The sequence below is a fragment of the Juglans regia genome, chromosome 9 (assembly GCF_001411555.2).
Source record: "Juglans regia cultivar Chandler chromosome 9, Walnut 2.0, whole genome shotgun sequence".
In the NCBI taxonomy this organism is placed as follows: Eukaryota; Viridiplantae; Streptophyta; class Magnoliopsida; order Fagales; family Juglandaceae; genus Juglans; species Juglans regia.
In genome coordinates, this window is record NC_049909.1 from 21882638 (window position 1) to 21900881 (window position 18244).

The window sequence follows — 18244 nt, forward strand, 5'->3', positions numbered from 1 at the left end:
ATCATCACCAATCCTAAAAACACGACATTTTTAGCATTTTTCCGCACCAATCCAATAGCGTTCTTGGAAACTTCTGAGATCGCTTATTCGTACATTTTCTATGTTGACAACTTCCTGAAGATTTGGATCATCGATGACCTCTCCTTATGTCCCAGATTACGATTTCGTGAAACACAATAGGCTGAAGATGATTTTTATTTTTTTCTCTTGATCGGATGATTATTATAATTGCAAGAAAGAGTTTTGCTATACAATTTTCATCACACTCTATATTTCACATTTTTTTTAATTTTTTTTGAGTTTTTTTTAAAATTATTTATTTATTATTTATATAATAAATACCTGATAAAAAATAATAATAGTAAAAATTAAAAAAAATATAGAATATGAATTTTGAAGAAACTGTAACGATTTAGGATAGTGATAGGGTTACTACCCACCTACTACCCAAGCACATTTCAAATTTTTTTATTTTTTTATCATTTTCTTTTAAGTATTTTTTTACCATTCTTAATAGAAAAAATTTAAAAAATATATAATTTTATTAATATTTACTTCTTTAATCATTAAATAAAATTAAAAATTAAAAAAAAAATTAAATACAGTTTAAATAATAAATAAATAGTAACCCTATCATTTCAAGCCTTCTAGCCCTTATAAAGTGAACTCAATATTCGAGTGGGTCTTTTGGGATCCTCGTAATGGTAAAGCTAGCCACTTTTTAAAAGTATTTCTTGCAACAATGTTTCTAACGCAACCACCAGTCATGTCTCCCCCCTCTCTACTTTTCTCTCTCTTTCTCCTTCTACTCCACCGGGCTCTCTTCTCCACAGCCATTCTCCACAAAAGCAGCCTCATCGGAGCAGACGCTCTCTCCCAGAGAACAACCCTCAAGGACACCCCACCAACTCTCTTCTTTGAAGTAACCAAGCCCATCCAACTCCCCAACACCAAGCCTTGCTCTTACCTCATCCTCCAACACGACTTTGGCTACACTTATGGCAAGTCCCCAGTGCTTGCGAACTACACCCCTCCCTCGGAATGCCCGTCTCGAAAATTCTCCAAGATTGTCCTTGAATGGAATTCAACCTGTAAAGGCAGGCAATTCGACCGCATCTTTGGCATTTGGCTTGGTGGGGTTGAGCTTCTTCGTAGCTGCACGGCGGAGCCGAGGGCTACAGGGATTGCTTGGAGCGTCGAAAAGGACATTACGAGGTATTATTCGTTGCTTATGAAGAATCAAACTCTTGCTGTTTATCTTGGTAATCTGATTGATAGTACGTATACTGGGGTGTACCATGTGAATATAACCCTTCGTTTTTATACCGTTGAGAAAAAATCCGATGATTTTGGGTCGACCTCGGATAACTCAGTTGCCAAGTATCATTTCCCGGCTGATTTGATCTTACCCTTTTCGCGAGACCTGCCGTTGAATGATGGGTTGTGGTTTGAAATTGAGAACTCCACCGATTTTGCGTCGAAGGAATTCGAGATTCCTCGAAATGCTTATAGGGCTGTGCTGGAGGTGTATGTTTCATTCCATGAGAGTGATGAATCTTGGTATTCGAATCCTCCGAACGAGTTCATCGAGGCAAATAATCTTACTGATACGCCCGGAAATGGGCCTTTTAGGGAGGTTGTGGTTAGTCTTGATGACGAGGTTATCGGTGTAGTTTGGCCTTTTACCGTGATTTATACAGGAGGGGTCAATCCTCTGTTATGGAGACCCATCACTGGCATTGGATCATTCAATCTCCCTTCCTATAATATTGAAATCACGCCATTTTTGGCGAAGATATTGGATGGAAAGGCCCATACGTTTGAATTTAGTGTGACAAATGCCTTGAATGTCTGGTACATAGATGCAAATTTGCATCTTTGGTTGGACAGCAAGAGCACTAAAACAGAAGCGGAGCTTTTAAAGCACGATAGTTTGCCTCTTGCTGTTTCAGCGGTATCTAATTTCAAGGGTTTGAATGGAACGTTTTTTAATAGTGCAAACAGGTCCATATCCTCGACTGGATGGGTGAGATCTTCCCATGGGAATCTCACAACCAATTGGATTCAAAACCTCCGTTACAGTAATTCAATGGTGGTGGGGAGCAATGGGACTTTGCAGGTTGTGAATCAGACCATCCATTTCAATGACAGTGTTCATGCGAAGATGTCATCCTCATCTGTTTACTCGGCGGAATCACACAAAGAATTCTCCCTTTATTTATACTACAACTACTTGGATCAAGGAAATGAAACTTCTTTTTCTCTTGAAAACATCACGATAGGATTTAATGAGAAAAAGTCCGAGGCTTCTGCTTTAGAATTATCAAAGAGCTCTCTACAAAATGTACAGAATGGGCAGGGCTATATGACTGTGAAGGACAACTTGGTAGTCAGCGGATTGGGCAGTACACAACAAGTGTACAAATATGATGACAGCAATTCCTGTTACTTCAGGAATGTAAGCAGCTCGAACTATACCATTCTGTACGATAAAGTGGGAAACACATATAATGGAAGAATGCAGTCTCATTTCGATCTTTGATCAAGCACATGGTGGCCTTTTTCACGCACCCAGTTTCATTGATAACAGTTAAGGAGTTCAAGTCTATTCATCTTGCTTCATAAAAAGTGCAATGTAGTCCATACTCATTACGAGACAGACTTGTTTTGTGGATATTGTTGTAAATTGCTATCAAGTTATTTGCGTTAAAAACTAAAAAGTAACCCTGGTTTTTGTTTCACAAGAGATGGAGAACATTTTCTGTACTAATCCCACTTCAAATAACAAGATTAATTTTTAGGTGAAAACTAGGTCATGGAAAATGAGTGAGTAGCCAGTCGATCTGATTTTGGACATATTTTATAACCGAATCAGTATATATCAATTTTGAGATTTGAAGAATCGATACCGCACCAGTTACACCACTAAACTGATACTTTCAATTTTATCGATTTCGGTCCAACTTTTTCGGTATATTATATAGTATATAATAATATAGTGATAATATATTATAGTATATTTTAATAGGAAAAGTCTTCTTGTAAGCGATTTTGCGCATCAAACCGCGTACCAATATTAAATGTAAGACATCCGTTTAATAAAATTATGCGAATTGAAGACGTAAATAATTTTTTTAAGATAAAATACCTTATTCTTCTCTCAAATTTTTTTTCAATAAAAAAAATTATGTGAGTGTTGGTATGCAGTTTGGTGCACCAAACCGCCTGTACCTAGCAAGCCTCGTTCTAATATATATTATAATTGTATTATAGATTATAGTGATATATTATAGTATATTAATATATTATAATATAACTATTAACACAATAGACTATAGTGATAATGTATAGTTATTTATATAAGATTTTAAAATTTAATATTATATCAACTAGTAATTTATCATATAATACAAAATTATTTTATGAGAAATGCTAGGGAGCCCGATTTGGGCTCCCCTTTTTTTTGCCCCTTTTTTTTTAGTTTTTTTTTTCATTTAGTGATTAAGAAAATATTGTTTAATAATATTGTGAATTTTTTTCTTTTTTAAAAATATTTAAAAGTGTTAAAAAAATAATGTGAAAAAAATAATTTGAATACTTTTTTTTCACATCATTTTTTAATATTTTTAAATATTTTTTAAAAAAGAAAAAAATTCACAATATTATTAAACAATATTTTCTTAATCACTAAGTAACAAAAATTAAAAATAAATAAATAAAGCAAATGAGCATAAAAAAGGGGGAGCCCGAGTATTTTTCTTATTTTATATATACTAATATATATTATATATAAAAATTAATATATATATATGTATTAGTTCGGTCCGATTTGGTGTTAGAAAAATGAAAATCGAAATTAGACCAATTTCAACCAGTTTTGAGAAAAATAGAATTGGTATCGAATCAGACCAAACTCAGTACTAGATCAAATCCACCGGTCCAGTTCACTGGTTTTTTTTTCACCCATAGAGGAGTGCATGACCAGCATTTCTCGTTTTCAACTACGAGATTTTTTTTCATACTACACATCATTCATGTGATATAATTTAATTTAAAAAGTAAATTTTAATTTTTAAATTTTACAAAATTATGTGGTATATAGTGTAAAGTTCTTTAAATATTTACATCCTTTTACCGTCCATCCGGATCCACTTTTATTAAGAAACGAAAGGCGAGATATATAAGGAGGGGGTGGGATTTCCCAACAAATACTTCATTACAACAACCACAGTCATAAGGTTAAAACAAAAAAAAAAAAAAAAAACTTGGTACCCACCCATACCTTGCAAAAGATGGCGCTATCTTAAAAGATAACTTTTTACAGTTCGCACAAAACTATGATGACACTACTGGAGTCGATAGATGCTGAAGGTGCACTACTGTTTATTGTTCTGAGATGTTTCCTGAAGAATTCCATATTCCATTCATTAAAATCATCGGTTAAAAAAATGAAAATATAGTAAGGAGATCGACATCAAATGAGCTAGACTGCAGCATATCGAGTTTCTTCATGCTCACCAGTGGTGATTCCCACACACCGATGATTGTGAGACGGAATGGGTCAAGTCTAAAAAATTTTGAGATAGAGAATCTAACGATGCGACACGTGTAACCGTCGGACTTTTGCCACAATTTTACTTTGTCCCGGTAGATTGGCGGATGGAGAGTTGCATTGTGGGGTGCGTGCACAACATCAGTCGCTGGAGTGGATAAATCTAACCAAAACTAAGCCAATAAAAAAGAGGGACTAAAAGCACTAGTTGAAAATCTTATACACAAACAGAAACTGAAAAAGGAATGGAAAGGAGGCTTCCAGCCTTCCATACTCCTCTCAGTGGAAACACTGATCCGAGATGATGAGAACTTTCTAGAAAGAAGAGAAAGTTTCTCCTTCTAGAATAGAGAAACACTTCTCTGGATTTAATACATGTATTACTAATAGAGAAGGGTTATAAATACAAAAAATTATATAAAAATAAATTTATATATCATCGTAATTTTATGTAGTCCTTAAATTTATTTTATAATAAATAATTTTATAATCTAATATATAATATCAAATTATATTATTTTCTAAATTTATTGTCCGTGGAATAATCTATGTTTATACCCCCTTTTCTGTGTACTACATTTTAATTTTATTTTTAACCTCTGTCGCTACTCTCCCTGAAGGTTTTATGGGAAAGAAATGGGCTTTTATTTCCCTACCAGGTGAGTCTGTCTGTCTGTCTCTCTCGGTTCTTTTTTGTCTTTTCTCATTTGGGATTCGTACTTTGCTATATCGTGTACATATGCAGTGCCGGTGTGGTTTGCTGTTCGTCGGGATGGAAGTCCTGCATCGTTTTCGTTCACTTGGGGTTAAACTCAGGCTGTCCCAGTGGAACTTTATATCCCCTCAATAGAAAATGCCCACCTAGAAAGTTCCGTGTAGCATTCTTTTCGTCATTTTCTTCGGTATGTTTGTTTTTTACTTTTCTCATATATACGCATATTTTCTTAAAACCACAGGTCTCTTCGTGATAACTGTTTTCTGATTTTTTTTTTTCCTTGAATTGGTGCATGTTTTATAGTTTGAAATGGATTTTCTACCACGCATAGAAATTCAATTGGTAATGCAATGCCCAAAAACAATCGCAATTTATGATTTTTATTATGCGAGGACTCTTGTGCTTAGACATTAAAAAACCCCAAAAGGAAAGGAAAAAGTATGATTAAGTTCTGATATCACTTTGACATATGGGACTGCTTAAGAAGTGCAGGCAAGAGTTACCAGAATTCATTTTGTATCTTTGAAAATGAATAAGAAATTAAAACTAGGAGAGCGCGTTTTAGAAAGGGCTGCTTCTATCCGAAATCCTATCTAATAATACCAAGTGACCAATGTGTACCTGAAGTTCAATCTGGGTATTTAACAATGGGACAGACTGTTTTTGGTTTTTGAATCTCTGAAACTTAGTGAGTAGTTAATACATATTGTTTGCATTGAAGCCGCGACTTTCTCAAGTTTTATTTTCGTAGCATATGGCAGGAATGGTACTTGGAAATTAGTTTATACTTGGAACCTTGGTTTCTCTCCACATCCAGATGCCAATATCTGTCATGCTATCATTGAGCCCCTAGCAAATGCCTTGTCATGTCCATGATTCAACTTACCCCGTCCATAAACACCCTAATGTCATTGTTTTAAGGATATAGTTCTTATAATGCATGGTTGAGGGTTGATTATCCTACATGTTGCAATCATGCTTAGGCTGAGTATGCACGCTTGAAAACTATCTCATCTTACTTATATTTCGAGATTTGCTTTTGGTTAAGGCTGCAAGAGGAGATCCTGTAAGTCGACCTCCAGTGTGGATGATGCGTCAGGCAGGAAGGTATATGGCCGTTTATAGAAAGCTTGCAGAGAGATATCCTTCCTTCAGGGAGAGGTCAAAGACAACTGATCTCATTGTTGAAATCTCTTTGCAGCCTTGGGAAGCTTTCCGTCCTGATGGAGTTATTATTTTCTCCGACATACTGACCCCTCTGCCTGCCTTTGGTTTCCCATTTGACATAGAAGAAATAAGGAGTCCTATAATCCAAACACCAATTCATTCTGAAGCGAGACTGAAGACTCTGCATCCCATAGATTTAGAGAAACTTCATTTTGTTGGGGAATCCCTCAGGTTATTGCGGCGGGAGGTAACTAAAGGTTCATAAAGCGTCTAGAAAAAGTTCCAACTTTTATGTTCAGTAATGGATTTATTGGTTATTAAAATCGTAACTGTTTCTAAGCTATTGAATTATTTATTTGTCATTTTTGGTAGGTTGGTGGACACGCTGCTGTTTTAGGTTTTGTAGGAGCACCTTGGACGATAGCTACGTATATACTATATAGTGGAAGGGGTACAACGAGCACATATACAACCATAAAGACCATGTGGCATAGAGCACCACATGTATTGAGGGCTCTTCTTTCTCATTTGACACGGGCAATATCACACTAGATTATTTTCCAAGTCGATTCTGCGGCTCATTGCATACAAACCTTTTGACTCATGGGGTGCACAACTACCACCTTATCTGCGGGAACGCTGGTCATAGCTATATATTGAAGATGGGAGTTGGAATGATAATGTTTTTTGTGCTGTAGTCATGGATAGAATTAATTATGATAATCTGAGAGCTGCAAGATTTTCTTACACTCTGTACTTCATATCATGTTTGATTTGTTTACCTATAAAAAAATTCATGTTTGATTTGTTGAGAAAGCAATAAATTCAATGCACAAATTAACTGGAAGCAAAGCTTTATCCCAATCCCCCCTTCTATTTTACTTTGTTGTTTCACTTAATTTTGCCATGATATATGCATACTTGTGGAGTTTTGAAGTCTCAATTTTTCTGCATCCATTGTGCATCATATCTATATTATTATTGTTGTTTGCAGTATAAGAAAATTTTAGAGCAAATTTGTAGCAGGTAAAAAGTGATTCATAGACTGAAAACATCATTTTCCTCTGCGTACATTTCATTTTAATGAAATAGTGCTATACATGTTATACTCCATGCCTTGTCCTGTTCAATAGTTGACAAAATTGCAGGATTTCTAATGCTTTATACTTTTTTACAATTGATTTTTCCTCTCTATTCATTGGTCATCTAAATTGCAGATTGTTAGTGTAGTAAAGAATAAGCGTCCTCAGACACCACTCGTTCTCTACGTTAATGGAAATGGTCGCCTTCTTGAGCGTATGAAAGGGACTGGCATCGATGTGATTGGGCTTGACTGGACAGTGGAGATGGAAGATGCAAGGAAACAATTGGGTTGGGAGATCAGCGTACGGGGCAACATTGACCGTACTTGCTTATTTTCTCCTCTTCCTACTCTGACGGAAGAAATTAAAAGGTGTGTGAGATGGTTTTATTAACAAATTTCTTTCACCTTTTACTTATTGTTGACTGTTTTTGGAGTTGTTTATCCCTCAGGGTAGATAAAGATTTAATAATTTCTTGACAAAAATTCCTAAGCGAAAATTTTTGAATGACACCCGAGCCTGCAAGCATGGATTGTTTTTAGATAAGATGACTATTGACTAGTGTAACAAGGACAACATGATGAATCTCATCTGTAGACATAGTTACGACTTGCCCAACTTAATTTGTAACTTCACAAAAATGAGTGTTCATGTATGGTGTATTCATCCATTAATGCAGCATGCTAATCCTGCACTGATAGAATTGTTTCTTCTCACTGTCTTGAGGTGTGCGGGGTTCAAAGGGGACACATTCTTAATTTAGGAGAGATGGTGTTCTTGCTAGAACGCCTGAAGAAGCTGCTGTTGCACATTTTTTTGAAGTTGCAAGAAGCTTGAACTATGATATGCACCTTCTCACGATCAGGAGGTGGAGGTTTCTAAATTGGCAGTTTGAGGATAATAATCATCAAGCGCAAGCCAGGTTTGAAGATAAACATTGAAGATGCATGCAGTTACTTAAATCGGCTAAATCTTCATCCTTGTCACAACATTTTGAAATTATAATGCAATAAATAAGTTCTACAGCACAACCAATTGACTGGCGGGCTTGTGGCCAACTCTTTGAAGATCAGGCTTAAGGTTTTAGCCCGGCCTGGGGCGAAGACCGAGTTGGGTGGTTGGGTAAAGCAACCACAACCCACCCGAGTTTGTACTGTTTAATTGACATTAGCTTGATTAACCCAAATCTATGATCATGTCATTCGCAAGTTGACACGATTGACCTGTTTATTTAATACATGAACTTAATTCCATGATCTACAAATTAATATTAATGAAACCATACAAAATACATTATTAATCTATTTTGATAATTGAGCGATTTCAAATAATTTAAAATGATTGAAAGTAAAATCCCTCGAGTCGATCGTGAATATATATAACCTAATTTTGTCCTTTTTATTATAAATTAAGAAACTTTAGACCAAATATATATATATATATATATATAGTTAAAGCTCACTTCAGTTCGTACGTACGTGTTTCTTCTATATATGCAATAAAGGATCTCAAGAGTTAATTATATAATAGAAGAATCTAAATGATGATCTGATACATGCAAACCTAGTGAATGACTCAACTCTAATTAATGCCACCCAAAAGTAATATAATATTACACACTCAAATTAATACTACTAAAAAGTTACACTGTATGGATCTTTTATTAAATTCAGCCGTCAATATTAAGGAATAACATCTATTTTTTTTCCATCATAACGGTTAGATCAACGTCTGAACAATGATCCTACATATGTGTGCGTGTGTGTGATAATTTGAGAATATATACAGCTAGCGTGCTTATGATTAAGATAGTTTAAGGTGAGAAGTACTGGATTTGAACAGCGTGCTGCGAAAATCAAGAGTATGAATCCGGCTGAAAGTTTGTGTCTACTTAGCCTGTCTGTCTGAGAATCGAAGTGGATCATCAGGAATTTGTCTGATCGGTGACCTAAATGCCACCGCTAGCTCTAGATCTCTTTAAGCCAAAGACAAAAATTGAACTCGTTGATTGTGTGGAAGATATCGATTCCAAACAAATATGTTCGATCTCCAAGCAGCAGTACTACCTTTTAACTAGAATCATATATGTTTCACTTTTATAAAACAGAAAAAAATAAAAAGAAAGGAAAAGAAAGGCCGGTACGTACGTAGTTCGTGGAATGAGATGATCAATAGGCTAGACCACGGGGTACTACTGCGCATATATATATATATATATATATATATAATAAATAATAAATAATAATCAGAATCTGAGAATACCTATTTAACCAAACTAACGTAATTGATCATTAATTTGATCAATGAGAAAATGTCTCATCATCAAGTAGTACTCATCATGTTTATAAATATCGCGCGGGGTGAAACAATTTAATTTATGAGAAATGATAGTTGCAATCGTGAGTGTACAAGTACCGTATAATCGTTTTAAAAAAAGTGAATAAATATGATTAATTTATAATACGTACTTAATTTATTAATTAATCGACCTGCTGCTAAAATTTGGTTACAAATATCTGAACTTAATTGAGGGACTATTGTGTGTATATATATTATATGGTCTTTGAACAATGCAAATATTTCAGAAAAGAGTCGAAATTAACAAGAAGATGATGATCGATGCATATGATATGGCCGGGCAGGACTTTCTATTTGTAATGTTGAGTACTGTCTGATCACTTTGGAACCTGCTCTATCTTTAATTTGCAAAACGACCTTGCCAGCTAGATTATTAATTAATATTTTTTATATGTCAAAGAATTAGTAGTACCTACGTAATTAAATCTAAATTAATTGGATCTCAGTCAAGAATTAATTGCATCCAGCTAGCTACCTACTTAGCTCTATATATAGGTAGGTAGGAGCCGATAATGATATGTACGATGGATTCAGTTGTTATTAATTTTGAACAAGAAGCTAGCAGCTACTTACTTTGGCAGACAGCTTAATTCCCACAGCTTCCAGTAGTACTACTTTGCAGATCATTCAAATTAATTAACAATATTAATGGCTCTTAATTTTTTAAATTAATTGATTAATCAATACAGACGTCAGCTTGCAGTAATATTATTGTGTGTGATCTGGGTGGGTGCGTGTCTTCATTAATCCGGTTAGCAAATGAGTTCGAATAAAAATTGATCAGGCCGTTTAAACTTGCTTCTTGTGTATATATATATAGCTAGCTACTCTTTTTCTAAAGATAAAATTAACCATAAAATTTCCATATTATATATTTGAGCCCTAACACTTACGGGTACGTACGTACTTAATTCCCGATGGAGCATCCAGTACTTGTGAATAATTTATATATATATATATATATATATATTTATATGGTCTCATGCACGGTAGTACTCCATTTGGTTGTTGTAATATATATATATATATATATATATTTATATATGCATATTCATCATTCATTCGGTTGCAGCCATACTCAAGATTTTGCTCGCACACAGACACGTGCATATATACATATTGAAATGTGCAATCTCAATTTTTCAGAGAAATACTCGTGTCGTCCTGATGATGATCATGTGTTTGCACACTGAGCTTTCCAAGTACTCAGACTGATCTGGCTATGGAAAACCCATATTTTCCTACACTGATCTGATCTCTGCACCCAAACTATACACACACACACACACACACACTCTGAAGTAAATGCAATAAATTAATAGGGTTTATAAGAGATTAATGAAGCATGTCGACCGCCATTAATTTCCAACCATCCGCACAGCATAATTATGGACCATTTTCCACCTGTTTTCAACGGCTAAGCCTTTCCCCAAATTTACCTGGTAATCATTTTCCAGATAGAGAATGGAATGGGCCTTGATCACCAATATATATATATATATATAAGACCAAACAATTTTCAAGCCATCGCATATTAATTCCAGCCAGATAACGATGATCAATTAATACGCAGAATGCAGTGAGCTCACGTTAATAAAAAGATCACAATTCAAAATAAGACCAGGCCAGGGTTTCATCGATCAGTAGCCTTTCAGCCTACGAGCTAGCTTCGGATATTGCAACATCCTAAATTATACTTAGGTCAGAGATGTGGATCATGAGTCTATAAATCCAAATGTGCACATAAATATTATATTCAGGTTGAGACTACATGATATATATAATTTGTCTTCAAAACCTCTGTGACTAACCTGGATATTTGCTCATAATTTCAAACTCTTCACGCATATGACCTAAGGCTCCGCCAATTAAACACATCTATTTTCTCTAGTATTCTAGCTGCAGTAGTACTAGAAGCTAATCAGATTAAGGCCGATTATTTATTATTTGAGAACTGCTACAAATATAAAGAGAATATTACATAAAAATAAATTCACAAACTGACGTAGCTTAATTCATCAGATCCGTTAGATTTATTTTATAATAAAAATACATTTACAATCTAACGTATCACATCAAACCAAGTCAGTTTATAGATTTATTTTTATATAATCCTCATGTAGCTAAATTATTTTCCAGCTTATTTCTTGGGTTCGGTCAATTGGCTAATAATTAATAACAATATTAGCCTTGTTTGTTTTCGTAGATGAGATTAAAGTTAAAAGTTGAACAAAATGTTATTAGAATATATTTTTTTAATATTATTTTTATTTTAAATTTTGAAAAAATTGAATTATTTATTTTATTTTGTGTGAGAATTTGAGAAAGTTGTAATAATTAGATGAGATGAGTTGAGAGGGTTGTGAAAACAAACAGAGTAGTACTCTAGAATATAGATATCATGAATAGTTTCAATTGATTTAGATGGGAAGAAAGCCTCAAGTGAGGATTACTTATTAGGCCACCAAGGAGATCAACTAGGAGAAAGAATTATATGCAACAGATCAAGTGCATATAGTAACCAATCAGTCACCATTGTTATAAAGTGGGGGCTCTTGATCAATATAATGAAGATGAAGAATAATTGAGAACTCAAAGATCAACAGAAGGAGGCCAGTGTTATATATTGTCTTGTAACTGAAGAGATTGTTAACTATCTTTTGACGAAATACAACTAGCTGAACCACTCATTATTGATAGAAAGTACTTGCAATTTTTAATTATAAGTTTTGTGCAAGTTGCGTTATGGCCATGATGTTCCATGGCCCATCATGACTACGATCTCCTGGGTAAATATATATAAGGAAATTGTTCTCGAGATTTTACAGGATGTAGCCCTTTTTAATTTGTTAATTATATATATAATTATGTTCTCACTAGCCTTAGTTGCACACCCTTATTTAGCTCTTTAATCTGTTCCTCGTTTCCTACGATCTCCATGCCAGTCTCATGACTTCCGGTTCCTTAGCTTGCCAATGATGATTACTCTACATTTCTCTCTTCGTATTCAGCCATAGATCGACCATGGTTAAAGCTCTACAAGTTTCTACAAAATCCTAGCTTTAGTTTGAGTACTAGTACTCCTTAATTAGTCACATCATCATGCATACGCATCTAAGTAGAATATATGCATGACTTAGGTCGATCTAGTTTTGCCAGTGATTCGATAGTTAACTAGCTATAGTACTAGCTCCCTTTTATGGGCTCTTGTTTAGTTTATGTCTTCTGAGTATTTTTTTGGGGTGCGTGCATGGTACGTAATTATGGGGAAATAATGGAGCGGAGAGGATGGGAATTAAGAGATCAGGCATACCGACCCATTCCTTATTATAAGTAGCTTATCTAGATCAATAATTGACAAATGAGCATATCTCTAATTTTTTAGAGGGCATTATAATATTGCCTAGTCGACTATCCAGGCACAAAACATCCTCAAATCTTAAGAGAATTCTTCAGCATGCATGCTGCATCTTGAAATATCCTACAGATCATGATCATCATGACAATACAAAAATCTAATATTTGAAAGGAATATGATGTTTCTATACTCGAGAATGATAGCTGCTTTTCATGTACTATATATCATGATCTAAGCTCACATGATGCAATTTCACTAAATCAGAGAGGGAATTACTAATCTCGCTTGTGGGAATTACACCCGTTTGAAAAGAATGGCAGTTTTTTTTTTAGGAAATCGAGGAAAATCTCTAATTGAGTCAAAGAGATATAGTGGAATTATTGAGAAGGTCAAAGAAGAATCCAATGATATTAAGGTAAACAAAACTACTACATTGTCCCACATTACAATTATTAGTGGGCAATTCCAACAGCTGGAATCTGCAGGGGAGAAATAAAAATGTCTCGACCAGTCTGGTTTCCATTATCATTAATATTCCTTGGACATAAAATCATATGTGACATGTCTCCTTAATTTTCGAGACATATCCTTGCATTTGTTCGTCAATGGTCGATCCTTTCAATTCTATAAAAATCGGAAGTGCTTCAAATGCATACATACATATATATATATACATACATATATATATAATAGTGCAGTGCTTTATATGCGACCAATCAGCTTGCAAAACTCTGAATGATTTGCAAAATGCTATCAATGCATCAATCAATAAAAATAAGCGTGGGAGAGATAATTTGCGGTATATATTATACTAACATTTGAAGATATTATATTGTAGTACTGATTTAACGACGAAAACTAAACATGGTGGAAATAGAGGAACTTACCAGATAATTACGTTTTACTCCAATAAACTTCAAGCTAACTCATGATTCAAACATTAAATACAGTGCTTGAGCTATAAAAAAACATCAAAGGATTCGATCCAAGGAAGAGTTGAATATCGCAATCCAGTAGTACAGTAGAGCTTCAAAACATCCGGAATCGAAGTTAATTATTTTAGGAACCTGAAATGTGTCAGAATTTAGAAATTGAATGGGTTATACACTTATGACTTAAAAGGACAAATATTTTATAGATAAGAGTATACAATGCCATGCACTGAAAATTTGATATAAATGTAGTACTGCTAGCTAGAAGCATCATATTTATCAATAATTTGGACGTGCTGAACTGCATGTACTGCATGTTATAGTTATGGTACTGATACTTGAAGTTATTGATCCACAAATCAGCTGGTCACCCATCTACACGGTACTCCTATGAAGATGCTCATGACATGATCTTACATATGACTATTTTCGCTAAGGAATAGATCTAGATACTCATCCTTAAAACGCTAGCCGTCAACTGCAGACCGTACACAATATCAGGTATTTTACACACACAGACATATCTATATATATATTTGTATCTATGTATGTATATTATGATGTCAATATCAGTACAAATCCAATGGAGACAAGGCAACTTGATGTACAGAGGTCAGTTGCATATATATATATAGCATTCCAAAGGCGGAAATTCATAGAATTAGAAAAGATAAAAATAAACAAAAGAGAATTCTATACACAAGAGCCCGACAACAAAGTGAACAGGTATTTGGGTCATCCTAGACTGTCCTGAGATCTTCAAAGATGAGAATTTGTTGAGATTATGCCAGCTTTGATGCCTTAACATATATATGGCAATCAGATATATGTTATATGTGTCCATTCATGGCAGGCATAAGATCCTAAGCAGAGTCCTAAAGGAGCTAGCTAGGACAGTAAAAGAAAGCATGTTAATGACGATTATTAAATTTGGAAAACCCAAGATAAGAAAACTGTAGTTCGGCATGAGAGAGAGAGGGGGGCCGGGGAGGGAGAGAGAGATCGGCTTCCCATATTGTCACCGATGTTAAGGTAAAGTTACGATGCTGGTAAAATGATATTGCTATTTGGACCAAAGTAAGAACCGCGGAAAATTAATTAGGTTTTAAAGCCCTTGGCCTCTAGGGTTTATTACAAAGGAAAGAGATGCTCTAAATCTTAAGATCAATACTGTGATATACTCTAGCCAAGGAGCTGCCTCCTTCGTGTTTCTTGATCAATTCTTCTTTACGTACGATCTCGAACTGGAGAATTTAATAAATTGAACAACTTAAATCAAGTAATTCAAGACTTATTATCTGTAAACTCTTCAGTTGTTGGATTATGTCCTGCATCATCATTTTGAGTTTTGTACTATGTTTAGATCTAGATTCGAATCAAAGTTTCATGTATATAATTTTAAGCAAGAGGAAAAATTTAATTACCACTTCTTAGGATAGGCAAGGAAACCAAAATTACTGCATAGGAAAGTTGGAGTTATCGTCGTTGGCCTTCATTGGATTTCTCTTCTTCTTTTTCTTCTTATAGGGGATACCTCGAGCCTTGGCTTGAGAATCCCTCACATCGCGCAAATAAACCCGGATAGCACCACTAGCAAAAGGGTTTGTCTCAGGCAAGCCACCGTTTTCTTCATAAGCAGCTCTAAGCCGGCCGATGAGGGCATCTAGGCTGCCCCATGCTTGTCTAAGTGGGCAAATGCAAGGACCAGGGGGCTCAGGTTGTCCAAAGAAGACACAACCTTGTAAATGAACCTTAGTCTTTCCAAACTGATCCAGATACTGCAGGAACTCAAGCACATGATTGGAGTTGCACTGTGAAAGTGCCACTGGGGGCCTTTGGTTCCTCAAGTACTGACCAAAGGTGTTCCAGTCCCGCCTCTTTTGTGATTCATAGCGGCTCAGTTGAGGTGGCTGATGCTGTTGATCACCACCACCGCCACCACCACCACTACTACCACCACCAGTACCAGTACTACCAGCAGCAGCAGAAGATCTTGATCCTTCTGCTACATCTTTTCCTTTGCTGCTTGACATCAAGCTAGCCTGCAAAATAGTTTCTAAACAGTCTCTACTTGATAGCAAGAAAGGGAAGAAATATAAGGGAGAAGAGAACAAATATTAGTGGGTGAAAAAAATTGTAGATCACATCATGGGGCTACTGAGGAGACACGGTATGGGTCCTAAAGTGCTTTGGCTCCTCTTTTCTTCCTCCTCAAATTATTTTCTTGCTTTATTAATCGTACAATTTGTTTCAAGTATATATTTCTTTATTTTCTTATATTTATTATTACGCTTCCATTTTCAACCAATCATCATCGAGTACATTAGCGTAATTAATACTGTGGTTTAAAGCATATATTGGCGAGAATTGTGACTTGCTAACCAGCTGTCTAATTAATTTACCTGAGTTTAGGGTACTAGGCTGGTGATCAGGGATTTACCAATTTGGGAAGAGAAAAATGGACGGTATAGATTCCTTTCCTACCTACAATTATACATACAGATCAGAAATTAGGAGCGCGCCCAGAAAAAGAATAACAATAATAATTAGCCTCCGGCCAATAACATATTATATAAAAGTCTTACTAATCGTACGTACTGTAACTTATATATACTGCAGAAGGAAGATATATATATATATATATATATATATATATATATATATGCAGGTAGGGGGGGCGGCCTGAAAGGTTCTAATTAATAATTAGCAAATATATATGATCCTTAATTACATTTGTTGGGAAAATATTTGAAAATAATGAAGAATGACTTGAAATAGTCACAAGCTAGCTAGCTAGCTAGCCTAGCTCATGTGTGATGGAGTTTATTCTTCTTCTTCTTCTTCTTCTTCCAGCTTATCATGTACTGATCTCCTCATGAACATGAGTCTACTATATATTATACTATGATCTGATGATGATAAATAGCAAAATAAGAAGGACGTTCATGCACACAGTCATCGATCGATCGTCACATGCATCCAATATTGAAGGCTCCAAATGAATAGAAGCACAGACGTGATCAAACAGTACTTTTTCTTGCTTAATAATTAGTAGTATTGCTGCTTTAGTCATTAATTTCCTACAATATCGATCACTACCCTATAGCTTATCTATGTCCGGCCGGTGTGCATAGGCACAAGACACAAGTCCATTAATTAATAATATTAATATCATGTAAAGTCCAGTATTAATTAATTAACTCGATCCAACAAATTAAAAAGATGACCCTATATACCTACCTCTCCCTTTACCTCAGTAGCCATCACTTCAAAGCATTGAATTTAATTTCTCAAAACGTCTAGATCCAGATGATGACCAGTATGCTTCTATAATTAATTACTAGGACTAGTTTTAGGCAACGCCTGATTTCAAGCGGATAGCTTGCCCCAACTAAATATATGCCCTCCAATGAATTAAAGCAGTAACATATAAATATTGAGAAATTTTATGCATTATCACTATTTATTTTCACATTTTATATTTATATTTTTTTAAAATATGAGATATTTTTCATAAGATATGATATATAAGATAATAAATAGTAACTGATTAAAAGAATGTTTCATAAATATAACAATACAAAACTACAATCATTCAAAACTCCATCATAAACTCTAATTATATATGTTGAGCAATTTGATTTCGACTTTGAAGATCTAATTCCCTAGCTGTATTATATATAACAGCAATACCATAACAGTACTTGAGAAACTTCAAACAATTTTTTAGTCTGTTTTTGTGGGTAGTTACCTAGATCAAATGCTAGACACATATACACAGCATTACTAGGGCTGCTACCTGTCCTATGCGGGCGGGTAGCCGACTCCTGGGCAGGGGTCCTATTTTTGTCTTCGATCGCCACCCGATCTTGTTATATGCGATCGAGTCCATAGCTCCGACTGGCCGGACGAGCAGACGGATTGGCCCATAGCTGTCCGGCTAATCCTGGGTCACAATGGGCCATTGGTGACGACAATGGTGAGAAGAAAAGAGAGTGAGATAGAGACAGAGAATAAAGAGTGAGATAAAGAGTTACAAATGAGAGAGTGAAAAGTACAACAACTAACAGATGACGAGGA

At 35.0% G+C, this 18244-nt stretch overlaps 2 protein-coding genes and 1 pseudogene across 2 annotated transcripts; 2 read left to right on the plus strand and 1 right to left on the minus strand.

Moving 5' to 3' along the window:
* Positions 1-709: 709 nt before the first annotated feature.
* Positions 710-2766, plus strand: LOC109005812 (peptide-N4-(N-acetyl-beta-glucosaminyl)asparagine amidase A-like). Its single transcript, XM_018984852.2, has one exon. It carries the CDS (start codon positions 743-745, stop codon positions 2540-2542), a length of 1800 nt encoding a protein of 599 aa, XP_018840397.1. The 5' UTR covers positions 710-742; the 3' UTR covers positions 2543-2766.
* A 2414-nt stretch (positions 2767-5180) lies between these two features.
* LOC109005811 lies at positions 5181-8764 on the plus strand (annotated as a pseudogene).
* A 5342-nt stretch (positions 8765-14106) lies between these two features.
* Positions 14107-16371, minus strand: LOC109005810 (protein LIGHT-DEPENDENT SHORT HYPOCOTYLS 10-like). Its single transcript, XM_018984851.2, has 2 exons — positions 15589-16371; positions 14107-14299 (listed from the first exon to the last, which is right to left on the minus strand). Exon 1 carries the CDS (start codon positions 16195-16197, stop codon positions 15619-15621), a length of 579 nt encoding a protein of 192 aa, XP_018840396.1. The 5' UTR covers positions 16198-16371; the 3' UTR covers positions 14107-14299; positions 15589-15618.
* Positions 16372-18244: the final 1873 nt, after the last annotated feature.

Excerpts from the sequence above, each read along its gene's own strand:
- LOC109005812 (XM_018984852.2), top strand. The coding sequence starts at position 743 with ATGTTTCTAACGCAACCACCAGTCATGTCTCCCCCCTCTCTACTTTTC.
- LOC109005810 (XM_018984851.2), bottom strand. The coding sequence starts at position 16,197 with ATGTCAAGCAGCAAAGGAAAAGATGTAGCAGAAGGATCAAGATCTTCT.